This window comes from Chaetomium fimeti, assembly GCF_033439085.1.
Source record: "Chaetomium fimeti strain CBS 168.71 chromosome Unknown B0H64scaffold_5, whole genome shotgun sequence".
NCBI lineage: Eukaryota > Fungi > Ascomycota > Sordariomycetes > Sordariales > Chaetomiaceae > Chaetomium > Chaetomium fimeti.
This window is the reverse complement of record NW_026944333.1, coordinates 3,403,803-3,429,558: the sequence shown is the minus strand read 5'-3', so window position 1 is coordinate 3,429,558 and position 25,756 is coordinate 3,403,803. Positions and strand designations below refer to the sequence as shown.

Sequence of the window (25,756 nt, the reverse complement as noted above, 5' to 3'; positions counted from 1 at the left end):
GTTGCAGTTGGGATAGACTTCAACAACCCTCTCGGAACATTTCTTCGACAGAAACACCAAACGCCGACATCAAAGGCAGCCGTGTGCCCGACAACACTGGGCAAAGGGAGCCACAGGGGTAGGGATTGCCGCATGGATACAACACTGTCCAGCTTCTAGCTACCGATCTCGAGCGCCAAACGAGGAGATTAGTTGGTCGAGCCAAGTACCGGGCGAAGTCCAGCGAATCCAACGACCATGTCCCGTCCTCGATCGTGATCCGTACTTTTCACAATGGCAGACCCGAGGCCAGATATCTATAATGGCCATCCTTACGGCGCCCCGAACCCCGCCCCGAGGGGCGGGCAGCCGCCGCCAGCAACGATGGGCTTCACGAGACCCTTCACCCTCGACGAAGCACTCCCATACACGCCCTTCTCTTCCATCGTGCCCTTCAACTCGGGTAGGCAGACTTCCACGACCGCGCAATTGCAATGCGACTAGATTCTGGAGCATATCTAACCTCTAACCAATTTATTTTCTTTTTACAGGCGTACTTCCATCACCATCAATTGGTTCGGCTACACCAGCGCCGCCAGTGACCGACCTCATACCGGCCCACGACTTCGCAACATTAAACCAAGAGGCTGCCGCTCAGAAGCCACCCTCTAGGCGCCTTCAACAAGCTGTCGGCCAAGTTCAGCATTTACTAGAACGAGGAAACATTCCCGAGTTGTATGTTCTATTTCAAATCGGGCAGGAGCATCCCTAACAACCTGAAGCAAGTTCAAGACAGGCCCGAAGGCTCCCCCAAGCTCGACCGACACTCCGAGGCCACCCTCGCTTGCCGCCGCCCTTATGCCCTTTTCCAAAATGGTTCACGATCAGATTTCGATACCCTTCAGGTATCCGACACCCGATACGCCCTCTCTCACGACAGACGGTCTAGCAGACGCGCTCAACACTCCGGTCCCGGCAAAAAAAGCGCGCCCCCGTTGCGCAGAAACCAGCGCAGCCCAAGCAACAACAGAGCCCCGTAACGCCAATTAATCGGCAGGCTCATACTCAGAACAAGGCGCGGTTCGAGATCGTCTTGCCGACCAAGAGTCAACTTGAAGCCGCAGCCGCGGCGCTCAACGAACCCGCCGTGGATGCGAAAATTGCGGGCGCGCCCACTGCTATCCGGCTTGCTGACATCCCGCCATATCCCCAGCCACAGGTGCCACCGTTAGCGTCGTCTCATCCGGCCGACAGTACGAAACAACCGGTCCCAGATGTGCCAGCGAAAACGCCATCGTCCCAGACGCTATCTGCTTCCCAGAGGGCCGCCATAGCTATCGAGCTTCCGAACGCGACCAAGTTCAACAAAGAGGAGTATTTGGTGGTTCCGGATGAATCTGACGAGCCGACGAATCTATCACTAAAGAGGGGGAAGCGGGAAGACCTCGACGGCGATGACCTCTACGGAGATAGTCTAGACATGCGTCAGAGAGCGGATGCGGCTCTACACGAATTGAGGCTCTTCCTCCACAATGCATTCCAGGCTGAAGGCCACGCCCTGGCGCAGCAATACGGTAACGAGATGGCCATACTCGTGGCGGACAACGAAGCCACCCTGACGGCGGCCGCCCAATCCAAGGCACAAACTTTACTCGCGAAAGCTATATCGCTGAACTGCTACAAGCGGGTCCCGCTTGACCAGCTTCTCCGTCTCCTCCGGCTGTCAGAGGGTGCGCTGAGACAGGTTGACTCACTGGAAATCAAGGTGGACGAGTCGTGGGGCGCTGCTGAAGTTGATCAGTGGTTCCAGCAGCTCCCGCTCCTCGAGACTGCTATGCGGGCGGCGCGGACGTCGTTGAGGATGATGTGCGGTGACCGAGAAGACAAGCAGCTTTACCCGGAAGACGTCATCGAGCGATGCCTCAACTTGTGCAAGCGCCTGATCGACGGCGTCGTCCTCCCCATCGTGGAACTGAGAAGTACTCAGAACACGGCCGAGCTATTTAGGGCGATATCTTCAAGTAAAAAGAAGATCATTGCCCTCTTTACGGACTGCCAGAAACTCTTCTCCCTCATGTCGACTTTGATTTCCAAGGTCGACACTTCTGATACCGTTACCAACACCCTGGAGTTTGCCGCATCGCGGCTGATTTTCATGGAGACCGCCAACGCCGAGAAGGATTCTGTCATTGACACGCAAAAGTTTGACGGACTCCGCTTGGTTGCCATGGACATGCTTTCGCAGATTTTCCTACTGAACCCCTCCCAGCGCCAAGGGATCTTTGATGAGATTCTCACCTCCCTGGAGAAGCTTCCTCTCGGAAGGCGGGCCCGGACGTTCAAGCTCGTTGATGGAAACAGTATCCAGCCTGTTTCCGCCCTCATCATGCGCCTTGTCCAGACGAGTGCTGGAAAAGTGGATGAGGGCAAAGGCAAAACCCGGCGCGGTATGGCTGCCGAGGATGAACAAGACCTAAACGGCGCCCAGCATACGACGCAAGAGTCCTTCACGATCCGTGACGAGGATCACGGAGCTTCGCAACACTCCACCGCCATCCAGGAACTTGATAGCATCGCGACATCGCTACTAGACACCGCCAAAGCCAACGCTTCGTACGTTATCAAGTTTATCGTTAACAGGGCACTCAAGTCTACCAAGTCCGGTGATACGCCTTACCGAAATCTGCTCGATCTTTTTGTCGAGGACTTCACAACCTGCCTCGACAACCCGGATTGGCCGGCCTCTGAGCTGCTCCTTCGGCTGCTCATGGTTATGATGGTCAACCTGGTGGAGAATGACAAATCAGGTGTTCCAGCAAAGAACATGGCTCTCGAGCTTCTGGGGAGCATGGGCGCCGCAATCTCCAAACTTCGTGGTCACGTCAGGAAGGTTGCAAGTGCTCTGGATGCTAGGGATGCGGATGAATTGGGAATGTTCCTCTCGGAGCTCGCAGCTTCAGCCCTAGAGTTGAAGTCCCGCCCCGACCACATGGTGGCTTGGACCGGTCCCTATCGAGCCACGCTCGAATATCTCGAGAGTCGCTTCTCCGAGGACCCGCACTTGGCGAGCGCTATCGCGTTCATCATATCTGACTGGGGCGCCAAAGTCTGTCTTTGCTACGACTCCTTTGAGGACGATTTCCGTGAGCGAGATCAAGAGTTGGGTCGGCTGGCCTACCGCCTTCGCGAGATGGTTCAGGACCGCCGCTGGTTATCCAACGAATATTCGTTCAAAAACGTCAGAATCAGTCAAGCCAAGCTGTCCTATTCCATCACACTACTTCGATCCCAGCTCTGCGAGGCCTTCAGCGGTATCTTGAACATCCTCCTGAACTCGATGGCTAGCGACCAGCCGACAGTGAGGAGCAAGAGCTTGAAGAGCATTAACCAGGTCTTGGAAACCGATCCTTCTATCCTGGATGGCGACTCGGTGGTTGTGCAGCTGATTCTTCGGTGCTCTAATGATTCGTCCACCCAAGTCCGTGACTCCGCCCTGGGGCTCATCGGAAAGTGCATCGGCATGCGGCCAGCACTGGAAGAGAGGATGACGGAAACTGTGGTCGACAGGTTCTCTGATGCCGGCCCGGGCGTACGGAAGCGAGCCATGAAGCTCGCGAAGGACATTTACCTTCGCAACCACAACAGGGTCCTCCGCAGCGCGATTGCTAACGGCTTACTCCACCGCGTTCAGGACCCGGAAGAGAGTGTTAGAGACCTTGCCCGCCAAGTAATCGAGGAGATTTGGTTCAACCCCTTCCACAGCGGCGAAAACTCGACGGCGTCTCAAATCTCACTCGCCGAGCATGTTTCTCTCATGGTCCAGACCGTTAAAAGAGGGAGCGTTGCGACCGTCCTCGACAAAGTTCTCCAAACTCTCTTGGCGCCAGAGTCGAAGGCCGCAGCGGCATCCATGGAAGTGTGCACGAAGCTGGTCGCGAGTATGTTCGATCTCGTTGACAACGGCGATTCCAACGACCCATCCACTCCATCCGGGCGTGACGTCCTCCAGGTCCTAATGATTTTCGCCAAGGCCGAAGCAAGTCTCTTCACATTCGAGCAGTTGCGTCTCCTGAAGCCGCACATTACGAGCATTAGCAGCAGCGAGGATCTGGCAGTGTCTAGGGCAGTAGTGGTCATCTATCGCCGTGTCCTCCCACAACTTTCAAGCGCCCACGCCCAGTTTCTTGCGGATGTGCGCAAGGAGTTACTGCCAGTTGTCTCCAAGGTTACCCGGGCTTTGCTTGACGATGTCATGGCGTGCTTGTGGATCATCAGCACTCTGCTCGAGACTTCGGAACATCTTGCCCGGTTAGTGCTGTCCAGCTTGACCGCCATTCAGAAATTGCGCATCATGAGCCAGAGAGATCCCCTTGACCAGCTCAAGACCCGCCAGTTCGACCGGTACTCGCTGATTGTGGGTATGGCCGGGAAGCACTGCAATCTTGATAGCCACCTGGAACTGTTCAAGAAAGGGTTCCCCAAGTGGAACGGAGATACCGCATCAAAGCTCATGGTCGATATCGTGGTGCCTTTCGCTGCTCCCGCCCAGCCTTTGGACGTTAGGAAAGCAGCGCTCGATTCGGTTGGCCTAGTCTGCCAGGCATCGCCGCGAAACTACGTGTCTGCCAACATCTACACCACGTTCCAGCAGGTATTTGACGACCAAGTTCCAGCTTTAGAGTCGATGATCCTGCGGTCTCTCAAAGAGTTCCTCTTCACCGAGGAAACACGCTCTGAGCAGGCATCCGAGGCACCTACGATCAACGGCTCCAAGTCTGAGAAGAAGCGCGAGCTTACCGTCATTGGAGGCACCAACTATGACGACGTTGCAAGTGCCACGACTCATCGATTCCTGAGAGAAGTGACTCGTATTGCTACCTCGACGCAGGATGACCATGCCTTCCTCGCCGTGGAGGTGCTTGCCAGCATTAACCGACAAGGTCTGGTGCATCCGAAGGAAACGGGCGTGACATTCATCACTCTTGAGACCTCGTCAAACGCTCGTATCTCAGAGCTTGCCTTCCTCGAGCATAAATCTCTCCACGGAAAGCACGAGACAGTTGTCGAGCGCGAGTATGTCAAGGCGATACAATCGGCATTTGCGTACCAGCGTGACATTGTTAAGGACCCACGCGGCGCTACCGCCAATCCTTTTACGCCCAAACTTCATCTACTGATGGAGGTGCTCAAAATCAGCAAGTCGAAAAATCGCCAGAAGTTCCTCGAGAAGTTTTGCACTCAAGTCGACTTTGACATCTCCAAGCTCGACATCTCGGAGGAGATCCCGCCTCACGTGCAGTACTCTCGCTTCATCGTCGAGAACCTCGCGTTCTTTGAGTACGTTACCGTTGGCGAGCTGCATTGCATAGTCTCCGCAATGGAGAAGCTAGTCACCTCGACCGGCGCCACCATCGCGCAGGCAATCGAGTCTGAAGTCTTCCAAGTGCGCATGGATGTCATCGAGCCGACCCCCTCCCAACAACAACCTCAACCTGAGCTTACTCAGTCTGCCGGGGAAGCTCAACCCCCACCGGAACCGCTGCTTGCTACCCAGGCAGAGCCCACCATCGACCTGCCCCGCCTACGCCAGCTTACGGCCGGCTCTATGGTCCTCCTCGCGCTCTGGGAAGTCCGCACCTACCTACGCCGGCTCTACGGCATGGGCACGACCAACCGCCGCGAAGGGAAGGGCAAGCTGCAGCCCAAGGACCTGTCCAAGACCCCCGTCAAGGTACAGGGCATTACGGGCGACAAAGTGTGGGAGGAAATGGCCACCATCATGACCGCGCTCACGGACCGCGCTCGGATGATGGGGACGTGCAAGGCCCTGATCGAGCTCATGAACGTGGACAAAGAGTTTCTGGTACCCGCAGAAGAGGAGGATGACCTGGATGCGGATGCGGATGCGGAGGCGGATCCGCTGGGCTTGGAGAGCGGGCTGGAGGACGATGACATGGCCGGACAGCAACAGCCCGCCGGCAGGGGCAGGAAGCGCAAAGCTCAGGGTGGCGCCGGCCCGAAGAAAAAGAAGGCGCGATCGAGCTCGCAGGAGCCGAAGAAGAGAGGCCGCCCGAGAAAGCAGAGCGGCGAGGCGCTGCAGCAGCCGCAGGGACTGTTGCAAGATGGGGATGGGGGGTTTGATGAGGGGGGCTGGTTCTGAGATTGTTTCTGCGGAGCTGGGACCAAGATATTTTCGTGGTCTCCTTTCGTTCCGTTCCGTTTCACTTCGTTTCGTTTCGTTTCGTTTTGGGAGGTGGAGCAACCGACCGATCCTTTTTTTTTCACGGCGGATATTTCACCGGCGCGAAGCATTACATGGCGTGGCTAGATGGATGGGTGGAAGCTTGCAGGGGGCGTTGGCATTTATTTGAGCGCACGGCGCAACGGTGGTTCCCGCCAGGACGTAACATACTTACGATATAATCAGGCGCCTGGCAGGCGTGGCTTTTGCTTTGCTCGAAAGGGCGGTTTGTTGTCCGGCAAGGACGGTGGATGGGCACACGGCACAATGGCAAAACGGCGTTCTTGGGAGCTATGGGGCAGGGCGGAAGAGATGAGGTGGACAAATATGCATCTTTATTTTTCTTCAAGCTACTTGCTTCTGTGGAATGTTTTGCTCGGGCTGAGACATACTACTCTCTGACCATAGCTACGGTTGGCTTGTTTGAGCCGAATTGAACAAGTTGAGCGTGGTTATTGAGGTCCAACGTGGGGACGAAATCCGTTTGATCTATGCTGCCATCTCGGCCTGGACTACACGTATGGAAGGGTTAAATCACAACGCCTGGAAGCCATGCCTCATCATTAGCTCCCATTGTCAACTCATTATCACGCTCTGACACTTCAAACGGCCTCCTTCATATGCTCTCTGTCGAGGGACAATAGCATACAACCCAACTGGTCAGCTGCTGTATGTGGTTTCTTTCTGACTGTGGTGGCATATGGAGGGCGAGACCTGTACATACAGACATGCCACTAACCAAAGACAGGATAAGCATACTAGTAATCTAGCATAGAAAGTCTAAATGCCTAACATAAAGTAAATTAGTACTTTAAATGAGGAGACGTCAACATCATGGACTTCAAAGTTGACATTCCGATTGTCCACGCAGGGGTTACTCAGACATTCTTGAGATGGGTTACGAAGGCACAATTCCAACAATCCTCAGCCCGGTTAGCTCAGCTGGTTAGAGCGTCGTACTAATATAGTTCCTAGCGGCTATACTAAGTAATGCGAAGGTCAACAGTTCAATCCTGTTACTGGGCATTTCCTTTTGCCAATTTTCCCCACTTGCGGTGTTTTTCTCCCCTTTCCTTCTTTCTCCCGTCATCGCTCCTCTTTTTACTCTCCGACTTTTAAGAGGTACGAGGGTGGGAACGGAGCCTACTAATCTCGCTCCGGCGCTGTGTTGGTTGTTTGTTAGGGAGGGGATATCCCCATCCTTCCCCGCCCCCAGAAACAAGGGGGCAGCAGCACCGAAGCGAATTACCAAACCAACCAAGAAATGTGACCAACTTTCCAACCTTGCTGAATTCGCTAGGAAGACCGCCTGAAAGCGCTCGAAGTATGTGTCCAGAGTGGTTGTATTCCGCTGTATCCTAATCCCTACCCGACCCGTTGAGTGCCGCAGCCCGCCCATGACAGTTGAGGTATCATACATTCAGACATTATGAGATCTCCGTTTTCCCGCACATGCAACCAACACAATAACATGTAAGAGCCTAGTTCCAACCCATGCCCCCAAAGTAAAAACAAAGTGGTATCCATCTCTCAAAGCTGGTCCATCGGCATCCCGCCCGTCGCAACCCCCATGAAATCTCCCAGATCACCAAAGTCAAAATCCATCTGCATATCTTCGACATCCAAAGCATTCATCCCCGACGGCGCCGAGAAATCCATCTCAGTCGAAGCCGGAACGGTCGCCATCCCAACCCCCAACCCCAACCCCCCAGTCCCATCCACATTCCCATCCCCACTCAAACCCGTCTGCTGCTGCTGCTGCTGCCCCAACCCCAACCCCAGCCTCCGCCTCATAACCTCCGCAAACCGGCCCAGCAGCACCTCATCATCAGCAGGCGTCTTCTGGGCGTTCAGGAAGCGGCGCGCGCGCTCCCGCACGGCCTCGTTGGTGGGGAACCCCGCCGCGCCACCGACCAGCACGGCGCCCGTGACGAAATCCGCCAGGTCGCGCTCCAGCTCGCGCGAGCAGAACACGACGGCCGGCGGCTCGTGGCGTTTGGGATCGCCCAGTCCGCACATGAAGCGGTTCGCCGTGGCGCCGGCCGTGGGGATGGGCTTGGCACCTTCGCAGACGGCGACGTTTATTAGGCCCGGCCCGGCACTGGCTGTTGCGGTGGAGGGGGTGGGGTTAGTGGCGGCGGCGGTGGTGGTCGTGGTGGGGATGGCTGGGAGGGGGATCTGGGTAGCTCTCGCGGCGCTGGGGAAGACGTAAGGCGGGGAGAAGCCCGATCCGCCTTGGGCCATGTTCCAGGCGGGGGTATTGGGTAGGCCCGGGAGGGTGGGGTCGGTGAGGAGACCGACATCACGCTTGAAGCGGCGGAGCCATTCGAAATTATCGGCGGCGGTTTGATTCCATGGGTCGTCGCTGCGTGCAGTTGTTAGTGATGTGGGGAAAAGGGTGAGAGAGGAAAGGATAGGGAGGTCTACTTACTCCTCGTAAATGATCCATCGAGATTGGTGTTGGAGTTCCTCGTCGCTAGGGACATGGCAGTTGGGATTGTTGGGCGACATGACCGAGGCGACCCATTTCTTGAGCTCGCGCGCCAGGCGATGATAGCAGTTGGCGTCGCTAAGGTTGAAGACACTGATGCCGGTCTTGTGGGGGACTGTCTGGGATGCACCGGTACCACTATCGCTGCCGCTGCCGCTGCCGGTGGAGAAAGGGGACGGCGCGCGTCCGAATGAACCCCGTTTCGGGGCGACGGCGGACGGCCACCACAACTCGGCCGTCGTAGCAATGGGTAGCGGGGCGTTGCCCCACGGGTTACTGGTGGCGGAAGCAGCCATATGTCGCTGCTTGAAAGCTGAGAGCCAGATTGGATCGTCGGCAGCAGTTTGATTCCATGCGTCGTCGAATTCGTAGATGATCATACGGGCCTGCTTCTGTAAGTCTGCATCGGTGGGTTCCACGCCGAGCGTCCTCTCTACGCGCACGTACTCAGCGAGCTCAAACTCGAGCCGACTGAAGTTGTGGACCGTTGAGTCGATGGTGGTCGGGTCCTTGGATCGCTTTCCCGGGTCGGCCAGGTCTTCGGATCGCGGCAAATGAGCCCGCTGCCGGAAATCGGCCAGCCATTCGGTCGAACTCTCCGCAAGCCGGACCAGGAATTGGACGACGTGGTTGGAATTATCCTCCATGCGGCGGATGATTTTGCACGCCTCAGCCTGCAGCTCGCCGTCCATGGCGGTCAAGCCCAGCAGACGCCTCGCCTTGACGTACTCGTGGAGCTCGTTTTCCATTGGGTCAAGCTCGAAAATGTTGGTCTTGCCGTTGATCTTGAGCTGCTGCCAGCAGTCAATTCCCTTCACTTTAGTCCACCTAGCCTCTTGTGCCAGGGAGTCGGACGAGAAGATCAAGTCCCGCAGCCACGAAGCCTTAGGGTTTTCAGTGGCGCCAGACACTTCTTCTACGTCGTATATAAGAGTGCAAGCAGCGCGTTGCAGTTCTTCGTCGGTGGGAGGCTTGCCCTCCCTCTCGCACCAGTCATCGACGTAAAATGTCAATTCCGATTTGATGAGGTCGAAAGCATGCCGTGCTGAAGCCACCGAGGGCCGGGATGCTTCATAAGGATTTGGCGAGTTTCTTTCGTCGTGAATGAGGTCTTCCACAAGTTAGCCATTGCCATAACGGAAGAACGTGGAGGAAAACATACAGGGAGGAATCGAATTCTCGACCATGTCGAGCACAGGAAGGTCAAAACCCCAGTCACCCTTCCAGTCCTTCATGGATTTACCGTCCTTGAAATGCGCGGCGAGGTGGTCGATGCGGATGGACCAGGTATCCATGACGGTGCCGCAGAATCCGCAGCGGGATCGGATCTCGGGGGTCGTGGCCTTCCACTGTTCCATAGACCAGCTCGTGAAGTTGGTGCCGTGAACCAGCTTCAGGTGCTGGCGCAGGTGGTCCTTGCGATAGAAGGTGCGCTCGCCGAGGGTCCGCTCCTGACAGGCCGAGTAGTTGTGATTGTCGATATGTGCCTCATCCGGGTTCGGGTCTCCGCAGAAGACGCACGACATCTGGCCATTCTCGGGGTTGAAAGCCTGCGGCCCGTTGGGGGAGCACACCCATCGCTCGAGCGACAGGTGCAGCGACTTCTCGTGACGCTGCCAGTCATGCTTCGTCCTAAAAGTTTCGGTACAGAAAGTACATTGGAAGGTCTTGGCCGGGCCGGTGTGGGTGGTGGTTGCCGCGGCTGGGGCCTTTCTCCTCCTCCGCCTGCGTCCACGGGGAATGGAGCCTCCGGAGCCGAATGAACCGCGAGATCCATATGAATAGGCCGACGCGCTCGAATGGGAGCGCGACGTGTTGGCACTGCTGATGTTGGAATCGCAAAGTGAGCGGCCAGAACCGTCATCGGTGAAGTTGGCGCTGTAGGGGCTGTTGAGACCGGAGGAAACGCTCGAGGCGGAGTTGACGGCGCGGGCAATAGCTGTCACGGACGCGGGTTCGTTCTCGGGGGGAGAGTGTTGCCAACGCTGCAGCGGATTCATGTGTTCGAGCGACCCCGGCGTTCTCCGTCTCTGAGGAATGTCGATGGGGTTCGCCCAGCTTCGCACGCCGGGCGACGTTGATCTGTGGGTGACTGCGTTCTTGTTTCGGCGTCGAGTGTTAGCGAGCCAGTTTGTGATCTGGGTCTTGCTGAGACCCGTCTGCTTCTGGAGCATCTCCTTCTCCTCATCATTAGGATAGGGGTGCTTGCTATGTGTCGACAGCCAGTTCTTCAAGATCTTGACGGACTCTCTGGAGAAACGGGCACCGGCTTTGGTTTTCGGGCCTTCATTGGGGCATGCGTTGTCGGCGCCGGACGTCGAAGTCAACCCCGGCAGGTCGGCAGCGGAGGACGACTGATGGGCCTCACAGTGTTTCTCCTCCCGAAGCATCCTGGGATGGTCTCCCATGACCGGCCATGGGTTGGAAGGAAAAGCGCATGCCAGACCGAAGCTGCATTCACAGCGGAGGGCGACGCAGCTAGTGCAATAGCCCTTGTACTGACCCTCTGGGATCCGCTTGCACTGGTAACCACCCAACTGGCAGTTGTGGCACGGGGCTTCGGCCATCTCTAGGTGGTCCTCGAACGTCCGGGTGGATCTGTCCGTGGGCATGGGGATCTCCTCGTTGGCATTCATGGTCGGGGAGACATTGTTCTCAAAGTGCTGCAATGCCCAGAACGAGAAGTCATCGCCATCGACGTTGGCCAGCGCCAGGTCAATATCGTCGAGCTGCTGACCAGCGGACGACAGCATCTCGACGCCGGGGATGGGGGCCGGATCGGCCTGGTCCCAGTTGACAAACTCCATATCTCCGAGAATGCTGACGGTAGGGCGTGGAGCGGCGGAAGGGGCAAAAGGCGCGACTGAGCGGCCAACACTCGCTCACGCTGTGTTAACCAAGAGCGGGAGTACACAGTCGTCCTGTCAAACGGTCAGACCCAAGGGCGCACAGAGAGGGGCCGGGATGCATTACTAATGTCCAGGCGTCCCCTGATGCGGTCGCGAGTTACAGGTTGCTCGGGGTTGTCACCGGGCAACCTGTATATAAAGGAGGCGACGTTCTGCTCGTCGTCGGCTGACTTGAGGAACCGAAAACGATGGCAAGAGATGGATGTTTTCTCGATTGTCAAGAACAACGTAAGCAGGAGTCGGCCAAAACTGGTGGGAACAGTTTTTATTTCAGTCGCTGCCCCAATCCCGGACATGGACATGTGTTCTTGTTCCCATGTTGGACACCAGTTTCCTCCCCATTCAGCAGGCTTCGTCCAGCGAGAGTCATGGGTGCGGGAGAGGATTGCCAGGGTTGCAAAAAAGGTGGGCTCGCGCCTTTCGATTGACATGAATTGCCAGTGGAGCGAACCAGGCGAGACCAGCCAGGTTGGCTCAGGCCCACAAGCGGCCAAGGCAGGTGGCTTGCAGAAGAGGACCCCTGCTCTTGCCCTGTCACCGCCCACTCGGCCCCCGCCAACTACCCCGCCATCGTGGTCTGGGCAAAGTTCGTGATGCACCTTCCGCGTGCGAGGGCACTCTGTATTTCCCCGAATCTCACTGCTCCACTGTTAAATGTCATGGTTAACCCCGAGAGCGTTCCGTCTCTCGAGCCCCGACGCTCGGGATTGCGTAATATGAATACGCCAATTCGGCTGACCGGCTCCAGGAGCGAAGTGATAAAGACCAGGCTTGCCGCCGTTTCCCACGTGTCACACAGTTCGAGGCGGGGTTGTCGTCGTCTTGGGGTCCTTTCCTCGTCCGATGATAACGAGGCGACATCCGACGACGGTCCGAACAGGGGCGACCAGTTGCTGCATCATGAAACCAATCCCTCTCCCCGTCTACCTCCGTTCCCTCTCGGCTCCTTTGCGCAACGCCAAGAACAGGGACATCAGCAACAGCAGGAGACTCCCGAACATGAAATCAGCAAGTCTTCCCTACCGATGTCGGAGCACCCGACGACTTTGAGATACATTACGATGCCCAATTGCTTTCTAGATCAGCATGGTCCATGACAGAGCTGGGACGGGGAGAATGTTTGGTTGCTGGTCGAGACTCAATTCTGCCCTCCGTCAACCTACGCGGCACCCGAGTTACACCGATTGATGATGGTCGCGTGTGGGGGGCGGCCAAAGTGTATTTTCCAGGAACGGCAGGTCGCGAGTCGGCTGAGACTCCGGGGCCGGAGGAAGTCCACGGCGGAACCGAAGTCGGCTAGCATTGAATCCGCTCCGCCAGGACACTCGATTGCTGAGCCCCATCCAGTCGGTTATCCAGTCGGGAGATGATGGGGCTTGGTGGTCGGGGAAAAGAGTAAGCTTGACGTCGCTTGTTGAGTGATCAACGGGACAAACGCATGGGGTTTTGGTTGCTTTATTCGGGGAACCCGAGCAAGAGCGCCAAGCAGTTTCACTCGTCCCTCTTGAGAGTCGCCAAAGTTGAGAATGAACTTCCATCTCACTTTCGCGAACTCGCTACCAAAGTAGTAAGTTGACGTAAAGCCCAGACCGAAGCCAGTTTGTTAGATACCTACCTACCGTAACTAGGGAACTACTCACTAAAAGATATATCTATTCCGTCGGTGTTATTTATGGAGCACCACTCAGTATTCGCGGTCTGGTGCTGAGGCAGGATAGCGCCCAGCAAGTCGCTTACTCAGTCCCAACCCACAAACCCGCACGGTCGGTGATGCCTAGCTGCAATCCAACACAACAATCTCTTGAACTGAGTGAGAATAAATTAAAATATTCCCTTCTCCCCGATTCTCAAATCCCTCAAAGTTCATATCGGCATCATAAACGCAAAACAACACACAAGTTAGCCAATGCCCCAAGCTCCTTCGCTCGAAATAAGAATAATCCGCAGAGCTAAACAGCTAAACCAGCCTGCCGTCCGTCACCTCTTATTGCAATTCCCGACCAACCATCGATAGACGACCCAAAATGAAGTCGCAGTCTGCCCTCCCTCCCTTCCATCCGGTAGGTTAACCTCCCCGCGCTCTCAGCTTCCAGCTTCCAGCTTCCAGCCTCCATCCTCCGTCCTCCGTCCTCCGACAACAACCACAACCACAACCACAACCACCCCCCTCACCACCCTCACCACCCTCACGCCCCCGGCGTAAAGATCGCCGCATGACAATCGACCCCAATATCCGGATCCTTCAGCCCCGTCTCATTCTGCGGCCCGCCCTTGAGGTAGCAGTTCCCGGGGGCGCCGCCGCGCTCCGCCGTCAGCTTGTTGGTCCACGCGGGGATGAAGGAGACGGCCTCGCAGGTGGCGTTGGCGTCGGTGCTGTTGCCGCTGCTGATCATGTCCGGCGTGACATACTTGGTGTAGGCCGCGCACGCGTCCATGCAGGTGCCGAAGTTGGCGGTGAAGAGCGAGAGGAGGGGGTCGTTGGGCGCGTCTTTGTCGCAGTAGCGGGTGAATTTGAGCGCGCCGAGTACTGTGATGGGTGGGGGGGTTAGTTGGGGGGGGGGGGGGGGGGGGGGGGGTAGGGGGGTCGATGATGTTGGGGAGGGGGGGGGAACGCACGGGAGAAGGAGGTGTACAGCGTCTTGTCGACGCTGGAGGGATTGGTGGAGCAGCCGTCGTCGATGACGCCCACGGCCGTGGATGTTGTGCCGGGCGCGCTGGCCGTGGCTGAGGCTGCCGATGCTACCGAGGCGCTGAGGGCGGCCAGGCTGGATGATGCGCTGCTCGCGCGCTGCGATTCGATGCCTGTTGCTGCTGCCAGGCCGATCACGGCGGCCGAGAGGATGGCGACGATGCACGATAGGATGAAGACGAGGAGGCTGCAGCCGAATATGGTCCTGCCAGTTCCGGACTGGGGTTCATGCTGGGCCGCCACGGGTTGCGCGTCCGAATTGAAGGGTGATGCTACGGTTTGCCCACCGTACGACGACGGCGGCGGAGCTGGGGTCGCCGAAGGCTCTAGCTTAGGTGCCGGCACCGCCGGGGGATCGTAGGGCTGTGAGTAGTATGGCTGCGGTGGTTGCTGGTTGTACTGGTGGCCGTATCCATGCGACACGTGCGTGACTTCCGGGTAGTCTTGCCGAGCCGGCTCCAGGCCCGAATGGAACTGCCCAAGCTGTCAGCATTTGGCGGAGCCCCCGAGTCAATGCCGAGGCGGCCAGAGCCGCCCCCGTTGGTCTTACCCCCGAGGCCATCGTGTACGGCCCTTACGAGTATGTCGTTGGCATGGGCGGAGTAAAGATGGAAGCGTGGTGGATGAGAAGATGAGATGGTGAGTGAGAAGACGCGTGCGGAGGTGAGGGAAGTGGTGTGGCACAGGTTCGAGATTTACGGCGAATGCTCCCTCAATTTGGCTCAGAAACGAGACATTGTCACCCTATGAAGACAGGGGTTGATCAGCACGACCTAGCCAATCACCAAAACCTGCAGTCAGCCGCAGCAGCTCACGAGAAGGCCGTAACTCCGAGGAGTGAATAATGGCGCTCGAGTTTATTCCTCGTCTCTTTTTTTGTCGGGGTGAGTTGTTTTAATTTCCGTGTGCTCCGTGGGACAGGCATGGATAGGGAGGAAGTTACTTGATAGTAGCTGCTGTGTTGATGCCAGGTTGCATTTTGGCGGTGATCGAACACATGGATCATGCCGAAACACGCCGATTATGAAAGAGAGGGTAGTGTAACAATAAGCCCGACTCGGACTTCGCAAACCACGAACCGACAAGACGTATGATTGCTTAAAGTACTTGCGTAATCACCAGTGCAAGCCACACTAATACACCTGCAATTGCTTCCGTTCAGTTTCCTCGGCACCTAATACAACGCGTTACTCATGCCAGGTGAAAATCCGCATGTTTGAAAATACTAAGACTGAGCTATTCGCCTATAATATTGAATTATCAAGCACATGCACTCTCGAGTACCCAACGGTCCCCAATCTAACCAGCCCTACCTACCTAAACCTCGGCCTTAAAACACTATCCCTCCGCCCTAGTTACAACAAGTACCATGTAGACCCAGGTTAATATCCGACCCAACCCCTAAGTATGAAAGATCCGGATACTGGGCGTTTGGCAATGTCTAATGCAATGTGATGGAACGGGCTGACAATGACGAGGGGGATATGGACCAAGTGTTGTGAGCTAAGCATAACAGGGCCTCTCGGAGGTCATCCTGTCTGGTATGTGGCGGCATAGACACCAACGACGACATCCGTCGGACATAGCTCGAGCGCTACTGAGGCAGAGAGGTCTTATGATTTTTGTGGCTTGCAGTCGCAAAGTCAGTCGAACAGTTACCATAGGTATGGTTCACTTAGCGCGTCTAAAACACCCCCCCGCCTTTGTTCATGATGCCCAAGTTGGTAGTGTCGCCGACCAAGTTCCGTATTACTTGCCCCTTTTGTGTGTACAAAATCCACACAGCTCGACTATTGAGAACCAGACTCCCAACTAGAAGCCAGCATTGCTCTATATTTGACCCCTCGGCTGCTTGTGGAATAGCGGGTCTAGATCGTTCATCACATTGTTTTTTCTTTTTTGTTCTTTCTTTTTATTATTATATGGGTATCACTCTTCATTATTATAGTTTCATCGCTAGCCCAAATACATACAATTCCAATTATCATCCAGTCGGTGGCTTCCCTAAAACGACGGTTGAGGTGCGGTGGCATCAAGTAAATGTGCCCGTCCGTGCATGCCCACCGCCGCGGTGGACCACGAAAGCCCCCAACCCAGCCGTGTCCATGTCATTTCTTACCCGCAACCTCGATCTGATTGCCCGGGTCATCCCCGTCGCGAGGGGCCATGCTAATGGAGACCTCGCGCGGTGCGCGCGGCCGGTGGTCCTCCACTCCCCTGATGGCCGCCTTGCCCAGCCCGCGGATCTCGGTCATGGCCCGCTTCTCCACGTCATCGACGGCCTGGCCGACGGCGCTGTGCACGGCGTTGTGTGCGGCGTCGCGGCTTTCCTCGGCCGTCTTCCCCGCCTGCTTTGTCATCTTCTCGAGCGTGTCCTCCAGGCTCCGCAGCTTCAGCGCCATCTCGCCCGACTTCTCCTCGGCCCCCCCGGCGGCGGACGACGCGTGGCCCGTCAGCTTCCGGACGGTGTCGTCCAACCCCCGCAGCTTGCCGGCGATGGCGTCGGCTTTGGACTTGTCCACGCCGTCATAACGCGTTTTGGGGCTGCTGCTCTTGGCGTTGTAGGCCTCGGGGTTGTTCATCTCCACGTCGTGCTTGGTGGTTTCGTACATCTCCCGGACGGCGTCGATCTCCTCGTGGACATCGAGCGTGCAGCTCTCGAGGGAGAAGTCGCGCTCGCGGTGCTCGACGAACTCCCGGACCTTCTTCCACTCGTTGGCGCAGTACTTGAAGCGGGCGGGGTAGCCAGAGCCCTTGAGGTAGGTAAGGAAGCCGGCGATAACGGTGTTCATGGCGCCGAAGGCGGTGATGGCCCTGTTGTTGGCGCTGGCGGCGCCCATGGCGGTCAGGGACGCGGCAACGATGATCTGCAGGAAGTAGCACGCGTTGATGACGAGCGAGAAGACCTTGTAGCTGTCCTTTGCCGTCTGCTCGTTGCGCACGACGCGGGCGTAGAGACCGACGTTGTCGGCGGGGCGGTGGGCGGACAAGCTGAAGCCCAGATGGGGCGCCGACGTGATGCCCAGCGTCAGCCGGAAGAGCGCCAGGGCATCGTCGGCAGGGATGCGGTTGCCTGCGACGTGGATGTGACTCGGCGGCAACGTCGACGATCCGAAAACCGACTCGGCTGTTGTTGTGGCCTGCTCTTCGTCCGGTCCCTTTGTTGGGCGCCGACCAGAGTTGAAGAGGCGCAGGACAGACCGCACAAAAGACGCCATGTTGTACAGATATACAGTAATCCGTATGGTACCTGAGGTGGAGAAGGTAAAAAGCCCGCCGAGGACAACAACCTGGAATAAGACGAGGGCTCGAGGCTTTTCAACGATCTCCTCCCCTGCCAAAGACCGCCGCGATGTCGCACATTCACAGAGCCTGCATCCCGAACGCCATCCCCCACTCGATCATGTCGCCATCCCTAACCTGGGCAGATCGACAGCAAGCCAGTGGCTTTCTCGAGCGTCGGGGCCACCATTCGTGACTGAAAATCTGTGTGTTCGGGCTCATTGGACACTGGCACGCAGCGTCTGGCGACGATCAATTTCCTGTGGAGGATGTTCAGCTTGGCCTCTGATCGCCGGGACTACGGCATTCGGTTAGCGGGAAGGACTGTCCCGCTCCAGGACCCTGCAGGGTAGCAGCAGGGTTGGAGCACTGACCGCAGATTCGAAGGAAGAAAGGTTCCGCTATCTCCAGTGCATGGGGGAAGCACGGGAGGGAGTGTTTGTGGAGAGCTGAGTAGAAGACCTCGAGAACTTCCATCTGCTTTCGGCTTTCTCGAAGAAGAGCCCTGTGCTGGGATGTCCATGTTCCAGAAGATGGAGTCAGACACACAGTATGGAAACGCGTCCTCCGAGGTCGAAACGCGCCCAGGCATTTCAAGTGCCTGAGTTAGGGCTGGCTTAGCGCAAGTCGAGACCAGACGATGCAGGGATGGTGCTTTCTCGTTTTGACACGCAGGAAGCCACCCAAGCCACCCATGGCCGAGGCGCGCCGATACCGACAAGATGCCGCCGTAAATTAATTCCCACATTTCTCGGGTTCGCACCGCAGCGCGCTCGATCAAATGGACGAAGAGACCCTGGGTGAGACCCCCAAACTGGTTCCCGAGCGGCCCGGTACCGCTACCTAAAATTAATTTTACACCACACCCGCCGTCCAGGCGCTGCTTCCCCAGAAAAGCGGTGGAACACGGCGGGAACCCCGCAACGCGGTGAACCTTGCCGACCTGGCCGCGATTGTGAGACTGCCATCCTGGTTTCCTGTTTCCTTCCCTTTAACGGTGCTTCGTACTCAAGAGAAGAAGAAAGTGAAAAAGAAGAAACGGGGACAGCGGTCTGGCCCCTGCAGCACAGATCACGACTGTTTGTCCAAACGCAACTTGGAGGGCAATTACGAAGTTGGCAGTGGACGCTGGGCTCGGCGTCGCATGCAACCCCTTCCCCTGCCTGACGGCTGCGACAATCCACGTTTTGACATCTGTGGGCGTGCCCAGATGTGGTGCAAATGCGATTAACGCCTTGGATCTAGTTCGGCAGTAACTCGCGACATGGGCAAGGCACAGAGAGACAAGACGCATTAAGGTCCACCATCGCGCCGTTCCGACCGTGTTTCCCCTGCTCCTTCTTGGACTTTCACAAGCATCGTCAGGGACGGTATTTGTCATACCTAGATAGGAAGACCTGACAGACATCATTTGCCCCTGCAAAGGCCCGCCCGGGATCGAGATTCACCATGCCGACCTACCTCTGTCACGGCTTTCGCTGGCAGCGGCGGAGTGTGCGGGTCTATGTGATATTGCACAACCTCGACGACGCATCCCCGGAGTGGATAATCCCCGCCAAAAGCTCCCAGTGCATCCTCAAGTCTTTCTATGAGGTCTTCGAATTCCTCCCCTACTGCAGCCCAAAAAGGGGCCGTTACACTCCCACCCGGGAACTCGATAGCGGCGACGGGGACGATGAGGACGACGGCCGCGTCCCCAGCGCCTCCAGCGCCTCCACCAAAGCCCGCAGCCAGAGTCGCGGTCGTGGCCGCTCTCAGAGTCAGAGCACGCAGCAGAGCCGTAGTCAGAGCCGCGCAAACTATCAACAGCCATTACCCCCCTTACCCACGACCACCGACGAATCCAGCAGCGCCTCCATCTCTGCCGAAGACGACTTCAGCGCCCAATCTTGGTCCGCCATCAAGCTCCTCGAGGAATACGACCCGAACGACCTGACTGCCGTCTCACGACCCTACGCCTACGTGGCCGACTATGCCGTGCGCATCGACCTGTCCTGTTCTATCATCGACGAGATCGCAAAGTACGAGCAGAAACAGCTTCAGAGCGCCCACCCTGCCGTATCCATCCCATCCGGGGATACCCCACCCCAAAGCCAGGGATGGTTCGAGGGCCTTCGTGATGAACTACAGCACGGCGAAGAAATACGCTGGTATGTCGTCGTTAATAATGATGAAGTCCGCGATTGGGCGGATGAAGGGTCCGAAAGCACATCTTCCTCTGGGCCACCGGAGCGTGGATATCAGCATCAGCCGGACCAAACATATCAACCATCACATCAACAACAACAACAACAACAACAACCCTCTCAACATCAGTCCCAATATCAATCCCAGCAACAACCACCGCCAGGTCGCCCGATCCCATCTCGAGAGCAGAGGCAGCACCATGCACAGTATATCCACCAGCAGCATATTTTCGAGGGAAGCGATCAGGAAAAGGACCAAGTGCCGGAGAAAGCACAAAAAATAGGATCGAACGGTCAGGAGCAGAAACGGGGCGGGCAGCAGCAGCAATTGGTGTTTGGCGAAAGCGACCAACAACGGAAACACGACGAAGAAAAGCGACAGCAGCAGTTGCTTTTACAGAAACGAGAGCAGCAACGGAAACAAGAGGAAGAAAAGCGGCAGCAGCAGTTGAACTTGGAACAGAGCCAACGGCAGCGGGAACGGGAGCAGGAGGAAGAGGAGCAGAGGCTAGCTTGGAGGGAACTAGAGCTGAAAAAGGCACGCCAACGAGAACGGGAGCGGCAGCGACAGCGGGAGAGGGAGAAAGAGCTGGAACGGGAACGAGAACGAGCACTGGAACGGGAACGCAAGAGGGAAGGTGAGGAGCGCCGACAGAGAGATCAAATACCACCACCACACACGAATGGGACGGACATCAACGGACAACCGCCGATGGTACCAGAAAAGGATTTCTTCTTCCCCCGTCCGCCGACCGCAAAGCCAAATGCGAATACCCAAACAAATGCACCACCACTCCGACCGAAAATATCCATCGATTTTGGGAGACCAAAAACACCAGGAGGGAAGGGCGGCGGGCTGAGGAGGTTATTTTCGAGGGCGAAAATCCAAGTAGATGGAGGGGTTTCGCCTTGAGGGGAGGACATATTCATCCTTGAGATCCCCTCAGTCGGAGATCAGCAGTCAACAGACGCCATGAACCACTTGTAACACCGCATTAGGCACCGGCCATTGATACCCTATCATCACAAAGAATATTCACGCACCATTTTCCCATTCGCTATGAGTGATTCTGTGCCGGATAGGACGACCAACATGATTCCGTGTCATCGTCCCTCATTGGCAGCCCCCACTGATCCCCAGAGGTTGTCATGTCCCAAAAAGCCAGACGCCGACCATCCATAAAACCCCTGGTTATGCCAAATGCAAATACAAAAACCGAACAAGACGCCAAAGCCACCGCCCCAAGCCGTCCCCCCGATATGCAGCGCCCGACCCCCCAAGAAAGCCAACCGAGCCAACCCAGCGCGCTTCGTAAAAAAGAACAAAAAGAAAATCTGATCGACCGAGCCGGTTAATCATGGGTATCATGATGCACCATATCCTGTCCCATCCCTTCCGTCCCGGTTGCCCATAAACCTTCCCGCCATCCGTTCCCAACCTGCCTCCCAACCAACCATGCAGCTTCTGTTGTGCGCCAGCGGACAGATGCCATCGACCAACCAGCCAGCCAGCCAGCCAGGCAGTCAACCAATCCATCAGCAGCAGCCCTTCCGGCCCCTCCCCCTGCGGTCGCCGTTCGGCGGCCACTCATCATCCTCCTCGCCAGCCCCGCCAGCACCACCACCAATAACAGGCGAAAAGCCCGGCGAGAACAGCCAACTCCGCCTATCCCTCCCAACGCGGAAACTCGCCCTCGGATTCCCCCCATCAAAGTACCCACCACCACCACCACCACCACCCGCACCACCACCACCCTCCCCATCCCCAGCAAACCCACCACCATACTCCCCGCCACTAGCACCACCACCACCACCGGTCATAGCGCCCGTGGCAGCCAGCAGGGCCGCCTGCATCTTGCGGTTCTGCTCGACCAGCTTGCGCGTGACCACGCGAAAGACCTCCTCCACCCCCTCGCCCGACTCGGCCGAGATCTCGTGGCACGCGTCCCACCCGACCTCCTGGCCCCAGAACCCCGACGACCGCTTGCTGCTCGGGCTGCGCGGCTCACAACCGCCGCCGCCGCCGCCGCCGCCGGGACCACCACCGGCGGGTGTGTTCGCGCTGCCCTGCGACAGCCACCCACCCCCTCCCGAATGTAGTTGCGGGGTATCAGACGCAGTCGACCCCCCAAACGACGGCCCGCCCGCGGTCGGGGGCGGGGTGGAGCCCATGCCCGGGTTGAGGTTCTCGGCGACGTAGGCGATGCAGCGCTCGAAGGGGACCTCGCGGCGGGCCGGGTCGCGCGCGACCAGGTCGGCCTTGGTGCCGACGACGTGCAGGACGATGTCGGGCGGCAGGTTGCGGCGCAGCTCCGTCAGCCACACGCCCATCTCGGCGAAGGAGGCCGCGTCCGTGATGGAGTAGCAGAGGATGCAGGCGTTGGCGCCGCGGTAGTAGAGCCGCGAGATGGAGCGGAAGCGTTCTTGGCCGGCTGTTTTGGTTTTGGTTTTGGGGTTAGGGGTGGGTTGTTAGGTGGGTGAAGGGTGGTGAGGGTGAGAGTGGTGAGAGTGGGGTGAGGTCGGGTGCAGGTGGGTGGGGAGATGGAAAGTTGTAGGGTGGAAATGTTGGGAGTGGAAGTGCTAGGATCGGAAGTGCCGGGAGCGCAAGTGAAAGTGGTGGGCTGGTGTCGCGGGGTACTACATATGGAAAAGAGAGGAAACGCACCGGTATCCCATATCTGCAGGCGCACAACCGTGTCGGTATCCGTGTCAACAACACGCTTGGTCAGGAAGCTCGCGCCGACTGTCGACGTGACCTGCGAGGGCGCAAAGGCGCCTTTGCAGTAGCGCATGACCAGCGACGTCTTGCCGACGCCCTGCGAGCCGAGCACCACTATCTTGGCCTCGAGCGACGACGACATGATGTGGTTGTTATTGTGGTCGACAGCGATAGCGGTCCGTTGTTTGCGACAACAACACGCATGCGGGGAAGGGATTCGTTGGTTTATTAACGGCGCCTCAAACCTCAAAGAAGCCCAAAACTAAATGACGCCAAGATTTAATTGGTTTGCACCACCGTGAGACTCAAAACAAAAGAGGCGTGACCGCTTTGAACGATTATAAAGCAGCCACAGCTGTACGGTATACATTTGAAGTTTAAAGAGAGAGCCTCTCTACTTCGTAACCCTAACCTTTAACTAATTATCGAGGTAAACTCTTGCCTGACTGACTAGACCTTATACTCAAGGCGCAATTACAAGGCTGCGCAATAAGTGCTGTAACTGGAGATATTCGGGCATCTATTCGTACAATGTATATAACGAGGAATGACACACGGCATTGGGGTGAGCCTAAACCCAAATATTGTTCCTGGGACTCTTCGAGCTTTGGGGCGCCGTAGCCTACGTTGACGTCACCAGCTGCGAAGCAGCGAACAGGGGGTCGAACTTCCCCTGGTCTCAAGTTCACCAACACAATTTTGTCAAAGGAAGGCCTGAGAAGAGTCAACCCTACACTTGCTTTTTCGGCTAAGAGTCGAAGCGGCATGGAGTCTCGAAATACTTCGTCTAGGGTACTTTATATAGATTCCTACGTGTTGCATTGTGCAACTCTCAAAGAAGTTGGCCATGTTTGTACAAACACCGAGTCACAGGGTCAACTCAGCCCCTAATATTATTACATCACACAGTATTTCCTCAGAAGTGCAAGGCTCTCACCGACAAGGTTACCACAATCCCCCTCTCCCCTGAAACAGGAAGCTATTAGTTGTCTGGGTATTGGGAGTAAATCAGCCTTGAGAAATGACAATGAACGCGTTCTCTATACAACAGTAGCTATCCAAGGAAGACGGAATGTAATACATCGCTTTCTATACACAGGTATCCCCAAATCCCCGCCTAGATCTACAACTTCGCCTTCTCAGCCTTCTCCCCCGTCACGGACAACCTCTGGGACGGATTGACGAGCGGGTCATACACCGCATGGGCGAGGGTATCCGACGGCGGCGAGGCGTGGCTGAACAGGCTGCGGGCGTCGACCATGCTCGGGTTCAGCTCGGCAATGGACCGCGCGCCGATCAGGCGCATGCCCATCTCCATCTCGTCCTTGAGCAGCTGCATGGCGCGGTCGACGCCGTCCTGGCCGTAGGCCGACATGGCGTACAGGAAGGGGCGGCCGATGCCGACGCCCTTGGCGCCCAGGCAGAGCGCCTTGAGGATGTCGGTGGCGCGCCGCACGCCGCCGTCGACGTAGATCTCGATCTTGTCCTCGAGCCCCAGCTCGCGCAGCACGGGCATCGTCTCGGCCAGCACCTCGACCGCCGACCGCGCGAACTCGAGCTGCCGGCCGCCGTGGTTGGATAGGACCACCCCCTGCACGCCGGCCTCGGCGGCCTTGACGACGTCCTCGACGCGCTGCACGCCCTTGAGCACGATGGGCATCTTGGTGATGGAGCGGAACCAGGGGATGTCGGCCCAGCTCAGGGACGGGTCGATGAAGCTGCTGATGGCGCGGGCGGCGCCCTGGCTGTTGTCGGTGGCCTGGCCGCTCTGCACGTTGCTGCCCTGGTCGGTGAACTTCATACGCATGTCCTTCTCGCGGCGGCCGAGCTGGGGCGCGTCAACGGTGATGAACAGGCCCTTGCAGCCGCGCTTCTCGGCGTGCTGCACGATGCGCTGCGTGATGGCCCGGTCCTTGTTGACGTAGAGCTGGAGCCACTGGACCTGGCCGGGCGCCGCGGCGTCGACGATCTCGTCGAAGGCGCACGAGGCGAGGGTCGGGATCATCTGGACCACGTTGTGCTTGTGCGCGGACCGCGTGAGGACTACCTCGCCCTCGACGTGGCCGAGCTTTCCGAGCGCGGTGGCGGTCACGTAGAAGGGGATGGAGCAGGGGGTGCCGAGCATGGTGGTGGAAAAGTCGACTTTCTCGACGTCGATAAGTATGCGCGGGCGGAACCAGATGCGGTGAAAGGCTGAGTGGTTTTCGCGGAGTGTCTGGGTTCGGGGGGGTTAGTATCAACACACAATGTGTGTATGGGTGGCTGAGACCGGCTCACAATCTCGTCGTCGGCTGCGCTGGAGTAGTACCCCCACGCCGTCTTCTTCATCGCTCTCCGCGCGACGGCTTCGAAGTCGAGCAGGTTATAGCACTGCTCGAGGAGGGGCATCTCCTGAATGCGCTTTAATCGCTCCCGTTCCTCTGGCGATTCCTCATGCTTCTCCTTGACTACCGTCGACATGTCTACCGGGCCGAGATGTTTGGATTTGGGTAGGTACTTTTCAAGAGTGTCAGGGGGGTGGATCGGGTCGAACTCTTCAGTCGCATCTTTGCCCTGCGGGGGTCAGCAACAGTCAAGAATACTCATGTATCTGGGTGCACAGAGGCTCACCGCATATTTGAGAATGATCTTGGTCCCTCCAGGGTGTTCTATAAAGGTAAGCTCATGCCGTGACGCATAACACGCATAGAGTGCGCACCGGGTAGGAATTCGGTGACATCGTATGCCCTCCCCTAGAATAGGTCGTCAGTGGACATCAACCGAAGAAGTGAAGGGGGTGGCGCACATGCACAATGACCCAGCAGTCATCGGACTTGTTGTGTTGGGCGACTTCGACTCCTGTTAACTGCGCCATTTTGAACGGTCTCCGAAACGGCCGGTTCTAAAGATATTGGGATGAATTCGATGTCAAGAAGCGAGAGATGACGGAGTGTGTTACGTGAGCGGTGTGTACTGTGTAATCTGCACGCGGTGCTTGCTAGTTCCCCCAATAGCTTCAAATTAGGTAAACATAACTCTTGGGAATGGATACATGAGATTAATGTTGAGGAGCAAGTGAATCGAGGAGAAGAGAAGCCGGTCGTTTCATCAGGGTGGCGTGAAGGAGATCAATTGAGAATATCGGTAGTTCGGTGGTTCGGTAGTCAGGGACAAGATTGAATACACAATTCATTCTCGGGAACATCCCGACCCATTTGCCAATTCGTCTTGCATGTGTGGTCAGTTCGGCCAAGACTGCGGGGAGGGTGGGGTCAAGCAAG

General features: G+C 57.2%; 7 protein-coding genes and 1 non-coding gene across 8 annotated transcripts; 3 read left to right on the top strand and 5 right to left on the bottom strand.

The window, feature by feature from the left end:
• Positions 1-273: 273 nt before the first annotated feature.
• Positions 274-6,223, top strand: B0H64DRAFT_464040 (uncharacterized protein; the record flags this gene model as incomplete). Its single annotated transcript, XM_062807618.1, has 4 exons — positions 274-442; positions 531-714; positions 762-948; positions 1,010-6,223. 4 exons carry the CDS (start codon positions 274-276, stop codon positions 6,137-6,139), a joined length of 5,670 nt encoding a protein of 1,889 aa, XP_062658432.1. The 3' UTR covers positions 6,140-6,223.
• Positions 6,224-7,147: 924 nt separating this feature from the next.
• Positions 7,148-7,246, top strand: B0H64DRAFT_t107. Its single transcript has one exon. It is a non-coding gene; the product is annotated as a tRNA-Ile (tRNA).
• A 504-nt stretch (positions 7,247-7,750) lies between these two features.
• B0H64DRAFT_325134 (C2H2 transcription factor) lies at positions 7,751-11,518 on the bottom strand (the record flags this gene model as incomplete). The annotated part of the gene is made up of 3 exons (XM_062800685.1): positions 7,751-8,585; positions 8,652-9,822; positions 9,874-11,518. The coding sequence occupies 3 exons, from the start codon at positions 11,516-11,518 to the stop codon at positions 7,751-7,753; spliced, it is 3,651 nt and encodes a 1,216-aa protein (XP_062658431.1).
• Positions 11,519-13,806: 2,288 nt separating this feature from the next.
• On the bottom strand, positions 13,807-14,871 carry B0H64DRAFT_443950 (uncharacterized protein; the record flags this gene model as incomplete). Its single annotated transcript, XM_062806747.1, has 3 exons — positions 13,807-14,147; positions 14,237-14,783; positions 14,860-14,871. 3 exons carry the CDS (start codon positions 14,869-14,871, stop codon positions 13,807-13,809), a joined length of 900 nt encoding a protein of 299 aa, XP_062658430.1.
• Positions 14,872-16,417: 1,546 nt separating this feature from the next.
• Positions 16,418-17,527, bottom strand: B0H64DRAFT_375647 (uncharacterized protein; the record flags this gene model as incomplete). The annotated part of the gene is made up of 1 exon (XM_062802430.1): positions 16,418-17,527. One exon carries the CDS (start codon positions 17,525-17,527, stop codon positions 16,418-16,420), a length of 1,110 nt encoding a protein of 369 aa, XP_062658429.1.
• A 1,255-nt stretch (positions 17,528-18,782) lies between these two features.
• B0H64DRAFT_197949 (uncharacterized protein) lies at positions 18,783-20,962 on the top strand. The gene has a single exon (XM_062799202.1). The coding sequence runs from the start codon at positions 19,041-19,043 to the stop codon at positions 20,688-20,690; it is 1,650 nt and encodes a 549-aa protein (XP_062658428.1). The 5' UTR covers positions 18,783-19,040; the 3' UTR covers positions 20,691-20,962.
• Positions 20,963-21,313: 351 nt separating this feature from the next.
• B0H64DRAFT_325249 (putative ras-like GTP-binding protein) lies at positions 21,314-22,638 on the bottom strand (the record flags this gene model as incomplete). The annotated part of the gene is made up of 3 exons (XM_062800691.1): positions 21,314-21,839; positions 21,915-22,209; positions 22,443-22,638. The coding sequence occupies 3 exons, from the start codon at positions 22,636-22,638 to the stop codon at positions 21,314-21,316; spliced, it is 1,017 nt and encodes a 338-aa protein (XP_062658427.1).
• A 557-nt stretch (positions 22,639-23,195) lies between these two features.
• B0H64DRAFT_402019 (FMN-dependent dehydrogenase-domain-containing protein) lies at positions 23,196-25,681 on the bottom strand. The gene is made up of 5 exons (XM_062804204.1): positions 25,282-25,681; positions 25,195-25,228; positions 25,107-25,144; positions 24,774-25,049; positions 23,196-24,711 (listed from the first exon to the last, which is right to left on the bottom strand). Exons 1-5 carry the CDS (start codon positions 25,348-25,350, stop codon positions 23,620-23,622), a joined length of 1,509 nt encoding a protein of 502 aa, XP_062658426.1. The 5' UTR covers positions 25,351-25,681; the 3' UTR covers positions 23,196-23,619.
• Positions 25,682-25,756: the final 75 nt, after the last annotated feature.

Bases quoted from the DNA above. Each gene is read 5' to 3' on its own strand.
- B0H64DRAFT_402019 (XM_062804204.1), bottom strand. From the start codon at position 25,350: ATGGCGCAGTTAACAGGAGTCGAAGTCGCCCAACACAACAAGTCCGAT. The intron at 25,229-25,281 runs GTGCGCCACCCC...GACCTATTCTAG, and splicing joins ACTGCTGGGTCATTGTGCAT to GGGAGGGCATACGATGTCAC. The intron at 24,712-24,773 runs GTGAGCCGGTCT...CCCCGAACCCAG, and splicing joins GCGCAGCCGACGACGAGATT to ACACTCCGCGAAAACCACTC.
- B0H64DRAFT_197949 (XM_062799202.1), top strand. From the start codon at position 19,041: ATGCCGACCTACCTCTGTCACGGCTTTCGCTGGCAGCGGCGGAGTGTG.